Source organism: Pseudophryne corroboree, chromosome 3 (genome assembly GCF_028390025.1).
Source record: "Pseudophryne corroboree isolate aPseCor3 chromosome 3, aPseCor3.hap2, whole genome shotgun sequence".
Classification (NCBI taxonomy): domain Eukaryota; kingdom Metazoa; phylum Chordata; class Amphibia; order Anura; family Myobatrachidae; genus Pseudophryne; species Pseudophryne corroboree.
In genome coordinates, this window is record NC_086446.1 from 750,130,546 (window position 1) to 750,149,508 (window position 18,963).

An 18,963-nucleotide genomic window follows, 5' to 3' on the forward strand; every position below is an offset into this window, starting at 1 on the left:
GAAGATGGGTGCATCCAGAGATGTCAGTCCAATATTAATATCGACATCCATTGAGTGATTACCACTCATTAGTGGGTAAGGTCTTAAACCAGACAGAATGTTGGGTGTGCTCACAGGTACCTCAGGGTCAGAGTAAATCAGGATTAGTACCGTACCCTTTAACGATAGATGAGGTACTCGAATTACGGGGTGGGAGACCGGTGGACAAGAAATTCAATATATCTAGGCCCCCTAGATTGAAGCTCCACCAGTATCCTGAAAATAGATCACTAGTGTGTTTTAATATTTCTAATTTCCGAAAACCAGAAAATTGGGAAATGACGTGGAATAACCAGACAATGACCTTTTCGCACAGAGCTGATGGGATACCTATCGACACTGAACTTGTACGCAGGATAGCCAACAGTGGGAGGTATTTTCGGTACCGGTATACACGTGGAAGCAAAACCATGTGGGTTGGAAAGGTATCGCAGGGGTATTGTGCCCATATCATCCAGCCTGATACTTGTACTGAACAAATGAGAGAACTAGGGATTGGTTTCTTTATAAGGGAGATTTGCAATATGGTGTTGTTACATTTTGTTCCCTATGTTCTCCCAGATGATGCCTATTTCATATGTGGGAGGAAAGCGTACAAGTGGCTTACTCTGAGCTCTGAGGGATTGTGTTATATTGGGAGAGTACTACCAGAGGTCATGACCATAACCCACGACAAAATGAAAGACATTCACCGCAACGCTCAGACTCCTTATACTCATACCCATTATGAACACATCATCAAGAGACACCTCATAGATAGGACAGAGCACGCAGCCTCTGATTTGATCCACGAATCCACCGGGATTCAGTTCCTTCTCGCATTAGATATCACCCGTACTGCCAGAGGAACTATAAATTATAGGTACATCCATGCGCTGGCGAACTTGATAGATAATATCACTGAGATGTATGATGACACCTTCAGGTATACAGGAAGGGAGTTACAAGCCTACAAGAAGGAACTGATTCAGCACAGGATGGTTCTCAATTACGTTACAGCTGTGACAGGTGGGTACTGTGTTACCCTGGCAACTCAATATGGTGTGAAGTGCTGTACGTATATTACGAATAGCGCTGACGACCCCACGGAGATCATCGATCAAAAGATGGACGGGATCTTGCGGTTGAAGTGGGAGTTCAGGAGGAAACACAACCTTACCTTGGCGGCTGTGGGTAATGAACTGACCGGCTGGGTCTCATGGTTGAACCCACGCAAATGGTTCTCAGGGTTAGGAGAGTGGGCACAAAATTTTATTATGAGTGTGGGAAAGTTTCTCCTTTGTATCCTGGGAGTCGTCATAATTATTGGTCTGATATTCAGGTGTGTTAAAATTCTAAGGCGGCGCAAGCACGGGACAAATTTGATGAGTCTAAGGAGCGAGGGCGTTGTTACAGCAGCAGATTTGGTTTATGACCCATCAATAGAAACAGTGTTATGATTAGGATTGTAAATTAATTTCATGGCCTGTTTCTTTCACCATTTTTCTCTGTCTCCCCCTTTACCTAGAAACATCCAACCGGAAAAGACGTCAACCCTACCCAAATGTTTATGTGAATGTATTTTTATATATGTGTCATACTTTCATCTCTACAACCTCCAGTTAATGGCACACACAGTCGACAAGTGTTATACACATATAGTAGCATTCACATATGTTCCCCCTCCATGTATCATCAACTAAATGTGCTCCCCATTTGTTGGTATTTGAAGCCGAAGAGGCGAGGGTCAAAAGCCCTTGCCCGAAAGAAGCTTGGTAGTGTTTGTTTACCCAAGTGCAGACCCTTAATATGGGATAAGAAGGATTTAATGTATACTTCGCAATACCTAGAAGCTTACGTAGAACATATACGGCACGATGATACATGCCCCTCAGACATTGGTTCATACATACATGCTTTTACTATCCCACTAGGCTATACATTTCCCACCTACAACTCTCCCCGATCATCCAAGCTTTGTATATATTGTATAGGTAATATTTTTAGTTTATTAGTTAAGAGTGGCAGTTATAGATGACTGCCAAAGGGTGGACTGTCGAAGTCGGAAAATATTACAGTACACACATCACGTACAAACTCCACACAGATGGCCTCCATGCGCATACTTGTTCTGCCGTGCGTGCGCATATTCGCAAGTTGCGTATGAGCCGCTCACGCGGTCCTGCGTATTAGCGCGTGGTATGAGTAATTACGGTAGCATTTGTATTCGCATGGAAAAGCCACAAAGACATATCTCATATTTAATGCACATAGTGCACAATGTACACATAGCCCACATGCACCACACCAGCAATTTATACTTGTTTAAATGGTACAACAACAAAGGGATTCACCTTTATAGGATATGAGGGGATAGCATTAGGTTATGAGGTGGTGTTTGGTATACAGCTGTAGGGTATTTTAAGGGCAACATTCCGGTAGCAGTTTGCAGAAGATAATACGCTCCTGCGCGGGAATAGGATAATAATATTATACTGTGATTACTGTACTCTGATATTCGGCGGGAACCCAGTGGAGACCAACTGCAAGTGCACCTGGACCAGACATCGCCCACCTATTCAAACCAACCTATGACCCCTCCTGTACTGTAAATGACCAGCCCTTTGACCTATGGATGAAGAGGTTACAGTTTCCATTGTATTGTGTTTTGACCAACTGTATAAAAAGCTAAGCTGCCTAGCCAGTCAGCTCTCTCTCTCTGAAGGTCATCTTGCTGATTGAGCACCGGACCGTGTGGCGCTGGCGAAACAAAACGTGTACCATCGTATTGTAGCCTCTTTTCTGTTATTGTGATTGTATATCTGTTGTAACCCCCTTTCAGCAATTATATGTTGGTGGGTCGGATCCCAACATCTTAAATACAATTGGTGTCGTGTCTCTGCTAAGGTTTTAAGTGTATTTCAGCCACACGTGAAGCTGCATTGTGCTCTCAGTGTGTCGGTGTGTGTGTATGCACTGCGTGTACTTTGTACGTCCGTTGCGGCGTGTGTACGCAAAGTGCGTACACAGTACGGGCCTTTGTGCGCCGAGTAAAAAGTACGTAGGTTAAGGATTGAATACAGCGGCCCGAATTTAAAATGTATTGAGTGCATTAAAGTATTGCTTTTTAGTCCTGTAAGTTAATCAACATTAACAATAGATAAACATTTTTTATGCATGCACATTATATTGTTCTTTATATCATTATAGTATTACAGGTTGAGTATCCAAAATGCTTGGGACCAGAGGTATTTTGGATATCGGATTTTTCCGTATTTTGGAATAATTGCATACCATAATGAGATATCATGGTGATGGGACCTAAATCTAAGCACAGAATGCATTTATGTTTCATATACACCTTATACACACGGCCTTAAGGTCATTTTAGCCAATATTTTTTATAACTTTGTGCATTAAACAAAGTGTGTGTACATTCACACAATTCATTTATGTTTCATATACACCTTATACACACAGCCTGAAGGTCATTTAATACAATATTTTTAATAATTTTGTGTATTAAACAAAGTTTGTGTACATTGAGCCATCAAAAAACAAAGGTTTCACTATCTCTCTCTCACTCAAAAAAGTCCGTACTTCGGAATATTTGGATATGGGATACTCAACCTGTATATTATTATTGTTCTTTATATCATTATAGTAGGATTATTTGATAATGTAATTTGGGTTGTAATGAAATATAAAGAGTGGCTCCGTTCCTGCCGTTCTTAGAGCCTTTTGCAATAAAAGTAGCTATTTCAGCAAATCACTTTGGTTGAGATTTATCAAGGCCTGGAAAGAGATAAAGTGGAGAGAGATAAAGTACCAAATCAGCTTCTAGCCTGTTGCAGGCTTGAAAAATTACAGTCAGATGCTGATTGTTTTATCTCTCTCCAATCTTTAATAACTCTCCCCCTTTGTGGTAAAAGTGCCACATAATTTTTCTTAAATGCAGAAGTGGGTTTCTCTGTGCAAGCTCCCATGTATTAATCTGAGAGATCTTGCACTTTGTGCCATCAGTTTCAAACTGGCTCAATTTACCCCACAGCCATCAAACTTCCTAGCGTAGTATTTCAGGCTAATCTTTGGATATACTGTATATGCTTTGACATGACAGTCATTATACCTGACAGGCAGAAACCCCCCCCCAAAAAAAAAAAAAAAACTTTCGTGTGAGAACCTATACTTACCACTGTGCTTATGTCCATCACAGCCAGAGAGAAATGATGGGTGCTTCCTGAATTAATGGTCACATGACAATAAAAGTGTACAGTTGCCTGGATACAGGAGGTGGGTTAATTTACCCACTGGCTAATATTATCCCACTCTTCCCTATGTATTATTTTACATTTTAGAAAGGAACAAATATATGTCTTAAACAACGGCGGCTGTTACAGCACCGACCAAAGTGTGCACAGGGTACACAACATACAACCTCACATGTATGTGCATATATATGTGCTGGTCAGCGTTGGTCTTAAATCATCTGATAAGGTGTATGTACAAAGCTTGTCAGTGGGTCATGTTTTGTTTTATTTTATGCATTGGGGCAAATATGGAGAAAAGAGCAGCAGACTTTCCTCTTCTCCTACGATCTGTGCGGCTGCTCCTCCTCGGAGGAGGAGCTGGGGTGCAACTACCTGGCACTTTGCATCACCCGTGATGTGGCACACATGTCAGCTCTTATCAGTACCTGTGCCCATGCAGAGTGCGGCTACAGTTACTGGGTATGGCACACGGATTGGTGTATGGCACTGGACAACCAACATAGTGCAGGAATGGGCAGGGCTGATTAAATACCCCTTCCCGATCAGCCCTTCTGGATCGGCCAAAGCTACAATACTCCCTGGTAGGGTTTAGCTTTCGCCCCACCTTCACAATGATGAAATTAATGGTAATAAGCCCTCTGGGTACACTGACTATACTGAGATATACTGACACAATGTTTTAAAGAGATAGAAACGGATACCTGTAAGATTTATCATATAAAGACGTACTACAGCTCATCATTAGAAGAGGCAACATGTTTGTGTCAAAGTTATAGTACTTTTTATTTGTGTACGACTGATGTGTTCCCCCAGCTCACAGAGCCAGCATTGTAGACTGCTTCCAAAATGTCCCTATTCAGGGAATGATGGGTACAGTAATCAAATCATTATTATTCCCCAATGATCTCGCTGTCTTTTTTAAATAAAATAAACTGAATGCTATTAATAAATTGTGAAGCCAGAACCAAAGTCTTTATAGTTGTTTCTTGCGATGCTTCTAATTCCCCAGAATAGACTGAATTGGGAACCAGCGTCAATGGTGGACCCCACAGGTGATTGTGCGCTCGTATACTTCTCCTTGTTCTGTTCTTTATGTTAGCAGAACCGTTCTCAGCTCAATGCAAGCAGAGATGCTGTTACTCCCCACACATTATACACAAGGAAGTAAATTTACTAAGCGCCAGATTTTGCTATTGACAATTACAACATTTCGGGGTTATACCTGCTAAGAAGCAAGCTGCCGCCACTTCGTATACTTACCCCAAGACATGCAGGTGCTTCTATAGGATTTCTCCACCCCAGCGGTAATGGCCACATGTGCATGTGCATGTGCACCCCATACATTTCAATACTGTGCCTCAAGCCAGACTCTCTCCCAGATGACTGGGTGGATAGCACACCCACTCTGTATAGTACTTTAATTAGGAAACACAGGATACAGCTGTACCCTGCAGACCAAACATGAGAAGTTGGTTCTTTATAATGGTTTCTCTCCGGCTACACAATATGAGCAGATCCTGCGGTGCGTTGGAAGCGTTGACACAAACATTACTTTCACACTCATTACACCTGTCCCATTCACTTCTATATACATTCAATACTCCTGCAGAAGAAATACACGTATAAAAGCCAGGGCAAGATCAGGGACTGTCTGAAAAAATACAGTGACAGCTGCTGAGGCATACCTGCAAACATAAGCAATATTACTCAACAGAATAGTGTCCTATCACTTATATCCCAATGGTATTATGGCTGGATGAAATTACCGACCTTTGTAAACAGTGATAAATATCTTTCATGGTGAATTAGAAGAGTAGCGGTGGGAACCAGTTTCATTAGATTGCCCATCATGTCCTATCATTTATGGGTTAAGCAACATGAAACAACCCCGGCCAACAGCATTTACACTGGCTTAACAGAGACAAGCAGAACGAGGAATATCATTGCACATTACTCCTTTATTGTAATGATTTTAAATAATAGACAACTCTACAATGGAAAAAGTAACCACCGTACATGAGTGCCAAGAACTGGGCACACTTTATAGGCAAAGGGCATTGATCTGCACATAACAACGGAGACAGGCAGCAGAGAGAGACAGTGCGCTCATCCGTATCCACAGCTCTGTGCTGTACGGTCCTGCTAGCTCTAAGGTACATCCCGGTACTAGCTACCCCTCCCGCTATTAGTATGGGGCAGCTTGCCTAAGCTATCCTCTGTTTAATTGATAACCGACCCAACTTGTATCGCTTATAGTAACCGTCACATAGCACAGAACATTAAATACCCACGGCCTTTCTACGGGTTCACTACGATATGCCGGCGGTCGGGCTCCCGGCGACCAGCATACCAGCGCCGGGAGCCCGACCGCCGGCTTACCGACAGTGTGGCGAGCGCAAATGAGCCCCTTGCGGGCTCGCTGCGCTCGCCACGCTACGGGCACGGACCCCCACGAGGGAGAATAAGTGTCGGTATGCCGGCTGTCAGGCTCCCGGCGCCGGTATGCTGGTCGCCGGGAACCCGACCGCCGGCATACTGAAGACCACCCCCTTTCTACAGTATAGATCACAAAATGCATAGGCAACCTGGGGCTATAGGCACCTTCTGACTATCCATTTTGTGGAACTATAAGTCCCAGCATGCACCGATGGCAGCCAAGCCAGGACGTATAGTTGTAGAGTCACGGGATGCTGAATTGATGTAAATATTCCAAAATGACTGCATACAGCTGTACTGAGCACAGCTCTGCAATCTGCTCCTGCGGCGTTTAATGCAATCTGTGCATTATACAGCAGCCAGGACAGGTCCGTACAGGAATATCTGAAGTGCATTGTAAGTGGAAAATAATACAGTAACTTGAAATGAATTAATAAAAACTACATGTGAGTGTTCTGTTAAAAAAAACCCAACAAAATAACAAAAAAGTGCCCTGAACCGTAAACAAAGACTATAAAAAGGAAAAACTATCTGGCCACAGACCTTGCAGATCACATACTGGCCACGTGGTGTCGTGATGTGTTACATAGTCACACTGGACGAGAAACCAATGCACGGTGTGCAGCCATTCCAGCAAACTATACACGATATCTAATCCTAACACAGACAGGGGTAGAATAGACTGATGGACTCCAGCGGAGAGAGGGATGAAGAGACAGGTGAATGAGCTACTAGGGAAGCACAGTGTCACGTACATCCCTAGCTGTCAAGTGTCTGGGTGAACAGTAAACTAAGGGATGGATGCTGCTGGTCTTCGGGCGAAGGAAGATTACTTCTTGGCTTTCCCCTGGGCGGCCACGGCCTCCATGGCTTTGCGCACGGTTTCTTCGTCTCCCAGGAACTGCATGGGTTTGATGGGCTTGAGGTTTTTGTCCAGCTCGTATACGATAGGGATACCAGTGGGCAGGTTCAGTTCCATAATGGCTTCCTCGGACATACCTGTGCGGTTAGGACAAAAATCATGTTCAAAGATAAGGAAATGGAAAAACGGCTTATAAGGATTTACAGAACTATAGAAATACAGAGACACTAGTTCATGTACAGACATGCGTAGGTGATGGTGGTCTAACAATGGGGGATCAGAAACGTAGGAGAAGCAGAGACCACCCGAGCCAGTAGACGCCGCAGACATTGTACTGAGGGTTACCACCTCATCCCTTTAATTCTGGACACATTAATTACACAGGTTCTGTGGCTGGCTGACTTCAAGATTCCACTTCACCTGGTTTTAATCAGCCACAGAACCTGTGTAATTAATATATGTCCAGAATTAAAGGGGTGGTAACCCTAATTGTACCGAGGATATGCAGCCAGAACGTGTTCTTTTGCAAAGGCAACATTCTCAATTGGTGATGTCTGCATCAGTGTTTCCCAACATTGGTCCTTAATGCACACACCAGCCCAGGTTTTAAGGATAGCCAGGCTTGAGCACGTGACTACATAAGTAACTCAGGTATTTTGATTTAACTATCTGTGCTCAAGCCTGGATTTCCTTAAAATCTGTACTGTTTGTGTGCTTAAACCACATGTACTAACTGAACACAGAATTGATTAAGGAATGGGTTTGGGATAATAAAAGTCAACAGTGACTACATGTATTTTTTTCTCATATAGAGGGATGTTTATCGAACACTCCATAGTGGAAATGATAACCATAGCAACCAATCAGATTCCAGACATAATTTCTCTAGCACATTCCATTAGCTAATAGCTTGAATCTGATTGGTCGCTAAGGGCAACATCTCCACTAGTCCTCTTTAGAAGGTTTTAGATATTTATTTATTTTTGATCTGATAATGATGGAATTCTACATTACATAGCAGCAGCATTACAAATGCAAATGACATTCAATGTACCTGTAAAGATCCGCTAATAGGATTACAGAGAGGACATTTGCGGTGCGGACATGAAAATATAACGCCATTATCATATACGCCAATATCTTCTGATCGGATAAGCTCTAGAACAGAGGTTCTCAAACTCGGTCCTCGGGGGCACACACAGTGCATGTTTTGCAGGTAACCCAGCAGGTGCACAGGTGTATTAATTACTCACTGACACATTTTAAAAGATCCACAGGTGTAGCTAATTATTTCACTTGCGATTCTGTGAGGAGACCTGCAAAACATGCACTGTGTGTGCCCCCGAGGACCGAGTTTGAGAACCTCTGTTCTAGAACCTGCAACATGTGTATCTGTAAACATTAGCAGTAAAGCTTGTATACTAGATTGTTATTTTAGTGACTTTCAAAAGCCTCTCTCCATATCTCTCACCACACTGGCTGCCCGCCCCATTCAGAATCTAATTCAAGCTTTTCACACTCACTTACAAAGCCCTCGCCAATTCCTCTCCCATTTACATCTCAGACCTTATCTTCCTTTACACTCCCACCCGTCCTCTTCACTCCACAAATGCACGCTGCCTCTCCTGCCTACTGATTACCTCCTCCCACCTCCAAGCTTTTGCACGTGCTGCTCCCTATCTCTGGAATTCTCTCTCCACATAACTTTAAATAGGCTCTCAAGGCCCACTTCTTCATCAAACCCAGCCATCTCTCATCCTAACCCTTTGTTTCATGCTCGCTATGTCTCCCCTGTCTGTCTGCCGCTCCCCTTTAGAATGTAAGCTCTAACGAGCAGGGTCCTCCCTCCCCTCATGTGCTTTTCACTCTCTTACTTTGTCAATCATCTACTCCATGCTCCCTACAATGGCACATAGCACTCGGTTTCTGCCTCCCTGCTGCTTATTTCAGTGTGTTATGACCCAGATGCAGCAATGTTTATATACCATGTACCTGTCCTGCATTGTCCTGTACTGTAAGTTGCTGTTTTCTTGTTTTGCTCTTGTTTATGTACTTTGTTAGGCGCTGCGGAACCCTTGTGGCGCCATATAAATGACATAATAATAAGTAGTAGTCTGCATTGTAGAATACTGGTTAATTGCAATAATGTATCTGTTCCTATACAACAGAGGTTCTCAAACTCGGTCCTCGGGAGCCCACACAGTGCATGTTTTGCAGGTAACCCAGCAGGTGCACAGGTGTATTAATTACTCACTGACACATTTTAAAAGGTCCACAGGTGGAGCTAATTATTTCACTTGCGATTCTGTGAGGAGACATGCAAAACATGCACTGTGTGGGCCCCCGAGGACCGAGTTTGAGAACCTCTGCTATACAACATAGGTCTGCAAACTCGGTCCTCAGGACCCCACACAGTGCATGTTTTGCAGGTCTCCTCACAGAATCACAAGTGAAATCATTAACTCCACCTGTGTACCTTTTAAAATGTGTCTGTAATGAATACACCTGTGCACCTGCTGGGTTACCTGCAAAACATGCACTGTGTGGGGTAATGAGGACCAAGAGTTTGCAGACCTATGCTATACAAGTTGCAAACATCTTCCTTTACTAGAAAGCCCTCAGCTATAGTACAAGATGCGTGTAGGGACCCATTATCCGCATTCTGACGTGAGAAATATACGGCTCAGATAACATATGCATGCAACAGAATAAACACTGTATAAACAGGTCCCCTCGCTACAGTAGGTCTCAGTCAGCCACAATTACAACTAAGGGACAGGTTTGGGAAAGCCCTGAGCTCAGCATTTCATGGATTTGTTTAAAACAATTGACGCTCATCCTCAACTTCTGATACAAATATTCTTTTGATGTTCACCGAGACCCCACATCAGAGTCCAGCCAATCGGAACACCATTCAGTGAGGATATAAATGACAGGGATTAGGTATAACTAGGACTTAAAATTAAATAATTGTTTCTAAGCACCTTCCAGGTGTTTGACGATTCCCCTAAGGCTGTTTCCATGCGCTGCAATCAGCACCCTCTTCCCCTCCTTGATTCTTGGAACGATTTCATCATTCCAAAAAGGCAGGGCTCTGGCAATGGTGTCCTTCAGGCTCTCACAGCTGGGAAGTTGGTCTTCGGTCAGGTCAGCATAGCGACGATCCTTTAAAACACATAGAAATTGCACAATTAAAAAATAATGCGACTAGTGCTGACATTCTGCATGGGCCAGAGGGTCAGGGTTGCCACTAGGAGTAGGGTTAGCGATATTCAACGCCAAACGCGTCACAGAATTAACCGAAAGTCTGCTGACTGCCGGCAACGTTAGACACCGCTGGAGGTGCTGGACCCGCCGAATCAGGTGACAAATCACCAGGAATGTTTTGTCGACGTGGAGATAGATAAAGTGGTCTGAGATAAAGAACCAGCCAATCAGCTCCTAAATGTCGTGTTACAGGCTGCGTTTGAAAAATGTCAGTTGGGAGCTGGTTGGCTGGTACTTTATCTCGTCCACTTTGGGGTATATTCAATAACTGTCGGAAGCTGCCGTCTTGTCGGGAAGACGGCAGCTTCCGACAGTTTTAGGTCGGAAGGGGTTCCGACCTATTCATTAGTGCCCCGTTTATTCTGACAAGTCGGGAAATCCGACTTGTCGGAATGCACGCTGATCGGCGGCTTCAGCCGCCGATCAGCGTGCATTGTCGGAAGCGGGGCCAAATCCGACAGGTTTTAGCCCCGTTTCCGACATTCTCAATCCAACTTTAAAAAAAATCGGATTGAGATGAGGAGACTAGTGGTGCTGCGGGGGGAGCATTGATCGGCCCGGCGGGAGGAGCAGGCTGCGGTGGGACATGTCTGCAGCGGCAGGGGGAGGCGTTGCAGGGAGAGAGGTGCCGCCGTCGCAGACATGTTACCCCGCTGCCAGCACCTCCCGCCGATGAATGCTCCCCCCCGCCTCCCTGCTGCCAGCTCCACACGTCCCCCGCAGCCAGCCCCTCCCGCTCACGGCCGCCACTCTCTGCTCCCCTGGCCGCTGCTGTCAGCGCATCCGCAGCCGCTGACAGCAGCGGCCTGACAGGACGGCCAAATCCGACAGTCGGATTTGGGCGTCCATTGAATAGGGGTTGTCGGATCCATCCCGACAACTGCATGTCGGAATGGATCCGACTCCTATTGAATATACCCCTTTATCTCTCTCCAAGACTTAGCACATAGACTCCCTTTTATAAAGACTTGGCATCATTTACCAAGCATTTCTATTGTGAAAGAAGAACAAAGAGGGTTCTAGACTATTACCTTGCTTATGACTGAGTAATAATCATGGTCTGCATCCATGGATGGTGGAGGAGTGTCAAAGGACCGTCTCCAAATCTTCACCTGCTCTTCTCCGTGTTTGGCAGCTGTCTCTGCTTTGTTGAGGCCTGTCAGTCCACCATAGTGCCTCTCGTTCAGCCTCCAGGTCCGCACAACCTTCACCCACATCTGATCAGTGCTGTCTAGGGCCAGCCATAAGGTACGAATAGCTCTCTTCAGCACAGACGTGTAGCAGATATCAAACTGATAGCCGGCATCTAGAAAATCAAAAGTATTATTAAAATCCAATGACTGTATTTCTCTCCGATGAATCTCTTACGGCTGTGCTAAATCTTATATAAAGGCCTGTGTCAACTGGTTCCAGTTAATGCTTTTGGGGCGGTATGTAAGAATAGCTTTCAGCTCAGTTTATGCAACGTTTAAATGTTAAAGAACATTAACGTTGGGCAGCATTACTGGCTTACAGCAATGATGTCTTGGGTTCAATTCCAACCAAGGCCCTTACTGTGAGGCGTTTGTATGCTCTCCGTGGGTTTCTTTCCTCTCACAAGGAAATATAGAGTGTAAGCTCCACTGGGGCAGGGATTAACGTGAACGACTGAAATATTCTCTGTATAGCGCTGCGGATTATGTGTGCGCTATATACATTACTGGCTATAAAGTAATACATGAGATGAAATGTCAGTAACACAGGTGGGGAGATAGCCGGAGACGATAGATAGGTTTGTTATCGGCCACATAGAGAGATTACTGAATTTCAAAGACACTTATTTTCCTTCTATTCTGTATATGCGTCACAATACATTGTCACAACTGAGGTCATTTCATAAGATAGATATATGCATCCCAAGGCGTACGTATATCAGAGCGCAAACGCACACCCAGTAGTGGCAGTATATCTATCTTATAAAATGGCCCCTGTTGTAATATATTGTGAAGCAAATACAGAAAAGAAGGCGATGATGTGCTGCTGTCAGTGAGGCAGGGATGTGCTGCTGTCAGTGAGGCAGGGATGTGCTGCTGCCAGCCAGCCAGGGGGTGGGCCGCCGCTAGTCAGGCAGGCAGGGGGTGGGCCGCCGCCAGCCAGGCAGGCAGGGGGTGGGCCGCCGCCAGCCAGGCAGGCAGGGGGTGGGCCGCCGCCAGCCAGGCAGGCAGGGGGTGGGCCGCCGCCAGCCAGCCAGGCAGGCAGGGGGTGGGCCGCCGCCAGCCAGCCAGACAGGCAGGGGGTGGGCCGCCGCCAGCCAGCCAGGCAGGGGGTGGGCCGCCGCCAGCGAGGTGCTGCTGTCAGTGAGGCAGGATGCGCCGCTGGCACTGAGGTGTTGTCAGTGAAACAGGGATGTGCTGCTTGCAGTGAGGCAGGGACGCGCTGCTGACAGTGAGGTGCCGCTGTCAGTGAGGCAGGGACGCGCCGCTGGCAGTGAGGCAGGGATGTGCGCTGCCTTTCTGTCAGTAGTCTCTCTGTATTGCTTAAGCTGGGTACACACTTGCTGCAGAGGCTGCCGTGACTGACATCTCAACTGAGCAGGCACATGTAAATGCCCACCTAGTTGTGACGTCAGGCATAACACATCAGGCCGACGATCATTAAGTGTGTATGCACTTTGCCATCGTCAGATAGGTCGGAGGTTTGGCCAGACGGCCGATCCATCGACCTAGTGTGTACCCAGCATTACACTTGTGTTTGGTTACAGATGATCATGCCACAGTGGGAAGTAGTTCAGATGTGCGGTTACGTGGGAAACTGTACGGTCGTTAGGAAATAATGTGATCTCATGTGTCCAATTATGTTACAGAGTTTCCTGTTAGTATAACATTACATTATATATTATTTTTCAGGGTGGGTGGTGCTAAATCTGTTACGTTTTGAATTGGTCTATTCTCTAATGATCAATTAATTTGCTTTCTTACATTTCAGGTTAACCATTCAGCATAGGAATGTGTTTTGCATGTACTGTAAATGAAGCAAAAAGTTGAAAACATCGACAAAACAGGACAAAGGTCAAATACCCTCAGCTACTAACACACACACAGTGCACATACCATCGCCTGTCCAGGTCATACCCTCAGCCACTAACACACACTGCACATCACATCTCCTGTCCTCAGCCACTAACACACGCAGCACATCACATCACCTCTCCAGGTCATACCCTCAGCACTAACACACGCAGCACATCACATCTCCCGCCCAGGTCATACCCTCAGCCACTACTAACACACACTGCACATTACATCACCTCTCCAGTTCATATCCTCAGCACTAACACACGCAGCACATCACCTCTCCAGGTCATATCCTCAGCACTAACACACGCAGTACATCACCTCTCCATGTCATATCCTCAGCCACTACTAACACACACTGCACATTACATCGCCTGTCCAGGTCAAACCCTCAGCACTAACACATCACATCTTCTGACCAGGTCATACCCTCAGCACATCACATCACCTCTCCAGTTCATATCCTCAGCACTAACACACACTGCACATTACATTACCTGTCCATATCATATCCTCAGCACTAACACACGCAGCACATCACATTTCCTGTCCAGGTCATACCCTCAGCACTAACACACGCAGCACATCACATCACCTCTCCAGTTCATATCCTCAGCACTAACACACACTGCACATTACATTACCTGTCCATATCATATCCTCAGCACATCACATTTCCTGTCCAGGTCATACCCTCAGCACTAACACACGCAGCACATCACCTCTCCAGGTCATATCCTCAGCACTAACACACGCAGTACATCACCTCTCCAGGTTATATCCTCAGCCACTACTAACACACACTGCACATTACATCGCCTGTCCAGGTCATACCCTCAGCACTAACACATCACATCTTCTGACCAGGTCATACCCTCAGCACTAACACACGCAGCACATCACATCACCTCTCCAGTTCATATCCTCAGCACTAACACACACTGCACATTACATTACCTGTCCATATCATATCCTCAGCACTAACACACGCAGCACATCACATTTCCTGTCCAGATCATACCCTCAGCACTAACATACGCAGCACATCACATCACCTCTCCAGTTCATATCCTCAGCACTAACACACACTGCACATTACATTACCTGTCCATATCATATCCTCAGCCACTAACACACGCTGCACATTACATCACATGTCCATATCATATCCTCAGCACATTACATCACCTGTCCATGTCATATCCTCAGCCACTAACACACACTGCACGTTACATTGCCTCTCCAGGTCAGAGATGCCCGGTCACACAGTATTATTAGAGTTGCTGTTATCTATACTGTGTTGGCTCAGAGTGCTGGATAATATTAGTTGCACCATTGCAGCCAAATGATATTTCTTGTTGCATCCTTATTGTGGGTTGTGGAAGATTACCGTTCAACGTCCACACACTGGCTCACTATTACTATTATTCCTCCTGTCTCAGGCACTGTTCATGTGTCTTGTTTGCTGATTACTCCCATGTAACACTGCTGGCAGATACTCTAGAATGAGCAATAGATGGAAAGCAAATGACTCATTATGTCAGCCCTTGGAACGGGGAATGGATCAATTCGGAGCTCTCACTACGGCGCAGAATAAGATCTCCTGAATACTAATGTAACACCACAGGCGGTATGACTGGAAAGGAAATTAGTAAAAGACCACACGGGAGGCACAATGTCCCCGGGGCGTATACAGTCACCACTTCTTTACCATGGGACATCTTATGGACTCTACAGAAGGGAGATAATAGTTATTTGTTATGTACTGTACTAAATAGCGAATAGTCTTAGAACCCACATATGCATGTAGGTTCTGATGTGGCCGCACTCTGGATGCTAATGGATTGCAGACAGAATGTAATTCCCACCATACGTACATTCTAATGCGCACGCATAGCACTGCAACCACTTATTCCATACACTGGGAGCAGCCGTCATTGGCAATTACACCTACCCCAAGCTGGATACACTGCCACACCAATGCTGGATACACCGTCTCACCAATGCTGGATACACCACCTACCCCATTGCCGGATACACCGCCTCCGCAATGCTGGATACACCTACCCCAAGCTGGATACACCACCTACCCCATTGCCGGATACACCGCCACACCAATGCTGGATACACCGCCACACCAATGCTGGATACACCGCCTCGCCCATCGCCGGATACACCACCTACCACATTGCCGGATACACCGCCACACCAATGCTGGATACACCGCCTCACAAATGCTGGATACACCACCTCGCCCATTGCCGGATACACCACCTACCACATTGCCGGATACACCGCCTCACCAGTGCCGGATACACCGCCTCACCAGTGCCGGATACACCACCTCACCAGTGCCGGATACACCACCTCACCAGTGCCGGATACACCACCTACCCCATGCTGGATACATCACCTCACCAATGTTGGATACACCTACCCCATGCTGGTTACATCCCCTCACCTTTGCTAGGTACACCACCTCACCTATCCTGGGTGTAAGCAATACGGATGAAATAGCCGCCCCCTCGGCAGACACACCACTCAGAATAGGACGCAACTCCAGCTACATGTCCACTACGCTCCCACAAGGTGGTTCTTCTCTGTGCACCCGCCCAGAAGCACCCATTAGATGGCCGGAGAGGAACATCCAAGATGCATCCTACTCGGTCAGAGTTAAGCAAATTTGCATATGTTCGCTACGGCGCAGGCGCAATTTGCTAGAGCTCTGATGCAGGTGCATGCAACTCAGAATCAGGCCCTTAGAGGTCACGTAGTCTGCTGGTTTCTGCATTAGAGGACAAAGGGCCATTCACTGGTGCCATGGCTACACCACACACACCTGGGCACCAATGGCATCCTGTCTGCTGCACTTATACATATGCATTAAGTAAAAATGGGTGACTGGCATCACTGGCAGCCCCTGTGATTTGTAGGGGGGTTTCCATGCACCCCATTAAAGGGACATTACCTCTCAGAGCTTCTCCCCCTCGTTTGGCTTCCTCCTCCCCTGTCTCGCTGAGATCAGCGTCAAACCAGCCGCAGAACCTGTTCTCCTGGTTCCAGGTGCTCTCTCCGTGGCGGATGAGGACGATCTTGTACGCCGCCATGTCTTCTCCTCTTGCCGGCTTGCTGTCAGAGTGACTGCTGCAGAACTGTGAGGGAAAGAGAAAGCACCGACTGCGCATGCGCCGCACGGCCCGGGGAGAGCTCTGACGTCACTCTCTCTCCCCAACACCGCCCACGCAGGCTTCTCCATGACAGGCGGTAAGGCGCATGCGCATTATCTAGTAACCTGACGTCGCCAAACGTAGACATCCTCGGCAGTCATGTTTGTTTTTGGCAAGCAAAAGGGCAAATTGCCGGTGACAGGAGAGATATCTCTAGTCCTAAACTGTGACGCTACTGCGGGAGCGTTTGGTGAATCCGTTATATACTTTACAAGTTTGCCTGAAAAGGGAGGTGAGATGTGGAGCAGGGTGTGGGCAAGTTGCCCTTTGGAAAGATGGCGGCGCTGATCTCCAGCACTGCGTCTGGCTGGGTTCTGCAGGGCGCTGGCTGAGGCTGAGCTTCCCCCTCGTCATCTATGCATACACGTACAGCACGTCCCTCCCAGGATGGGGGCTTACGTGACCTTCAACCACAAGCTTGCTTAGTTTATTCAGCAGGAGTAGTTGGTATTAGTAACACTGACCTCCTTTATGAGATTCACAGGGGTGCTCCTCCATAACATAACATAACACTGCTCAATGGGTCACTTCATTATAAACATGCTCTGTGGTACCCTGGGAGGTAGTAGCACAATATACAACGTTTGCATTTGCCAGGGATGTGAGGTTGCGGAAGAGCTTCTGTATGCTTACAGTTATGTTATGGGGGGGGAAGAGTTAATGGCTTAAAAGCCTGATCTAGGTAGTCAGTTTGATCCTTATAGAAAACAATGGTTTGATTTTTCCATATTAAATGAGTTACATTAAACAGGCATCCTGAAAAAGGGTTTGGTAACTGATATAGCTGACTAATCTGTTTGTCATATGTAATCATACAGACTATTTGTGGTGCCACTTCTATGAAGATGTCATCTTTTGGGTCATGCAACTCCCAATTACAAACACTAGTAGGATTTTTAAGCTGACATGATTCTGGTATGTATGTAGTATGAGGACATGCCAGCCCATTATCAGTGCTAGTGCATAGGGATAGGTCATGAGTTTTGTTTTCTGGATCAATGTACTGCCCTCTGAACTGTGGTGTCCATAGATCTGAGTTACCTGCTTTTGTGGTGAAGGGTACTGCTAAAATGAAGTATTTACACATGAGCTTAGGTTCTGTTATGTTGTAGGTTTCTATTTGCCCCCAACACCACCTGTCTGTGCAATAAACCTCATGTCCATATAGCCTGACCCATAACTCAGATGCTATATTAAACATTTTTCTGTAAACCTGTATGTTCCCAGTCATTAACTGGGTCTGGGCCAGATTCTTCTGTTGTTCCTGATACACAGTTCTTATGGAGCATTCTGTCCACTTAAACAAACTAGAGATGTTTTTGGTCAGTTTTAACGTGTTCATAAAAGAACTATTGACCAAGGTTAGAAAAGAATGATCCCAATTAATGACCTTTAAAATCGGATTGAAAACAGTGGGCATCCATTTTGCCTGCATGTGAACCACTCTTTCCATATCACTGCCTGCATCACTCATTTTGTTAGTCAGTTTTTCTATGTCTATGGAATTTAGTGCTCCCATTGTTGCTCCTGCCCCTCCCAACAGGATGTCATACCATTCTCTTTTCATCCGGTTACACTTAGGGCCTTTGGGGAATGAAATATTAAATCGATGTAGTGTTCTAAATTGTTTTATTCCCACCTTCTGACAGGTTGCTGGTATTTTAATCAAAGTGTCATTTCTTATATCTGGCTTATTTTGCAAAATATAAAATTTTGATCTGTGTCCTGTAGCATTACCAGGAAAACTGGATGTGTTAGTACACACAATTACTGTGCTTGAATACTCCTGTGCGGACAATTCAGTATTAAAAGGTAGTTCCTTAGAGCCA

General features: G+C 45.8%; 1 protein-coding gene across 1 annotated transcript; it reads right to left on the bottom strand.

Annotated features, from left to right (window-relative positions):
- Positions 1 to 6,227: 6,227 nt before the first annotated feature.
- PGAM1 (phosphoglycerate mutase 1) lies at positions 6,228 to 17,105 on the bottom strand. Its single transcript, XM_063962345.1, has 4 exons — positions 16,876 to 17,105; positions 11,886 to 12,160; positions 10,572 to 10,752; positions 6,228 to 7,724 (listed from the first exon to the last, which is right to left on the bottom strand). Exons 1-4 carry the CDS (start codon positions 17,090 to 17,092, stop codon positions 7,555 to 7,557), a joined length of 843 nt encoding a protein of 280 aa, XP_063818415.1. The 5' UTR covers positions 17,093 to 17,105; the 3' UTR covers positions 6,228 to 7,554.
- Positions 17,106 to 18,963: the final 1,858 nt, after the last annotated feature.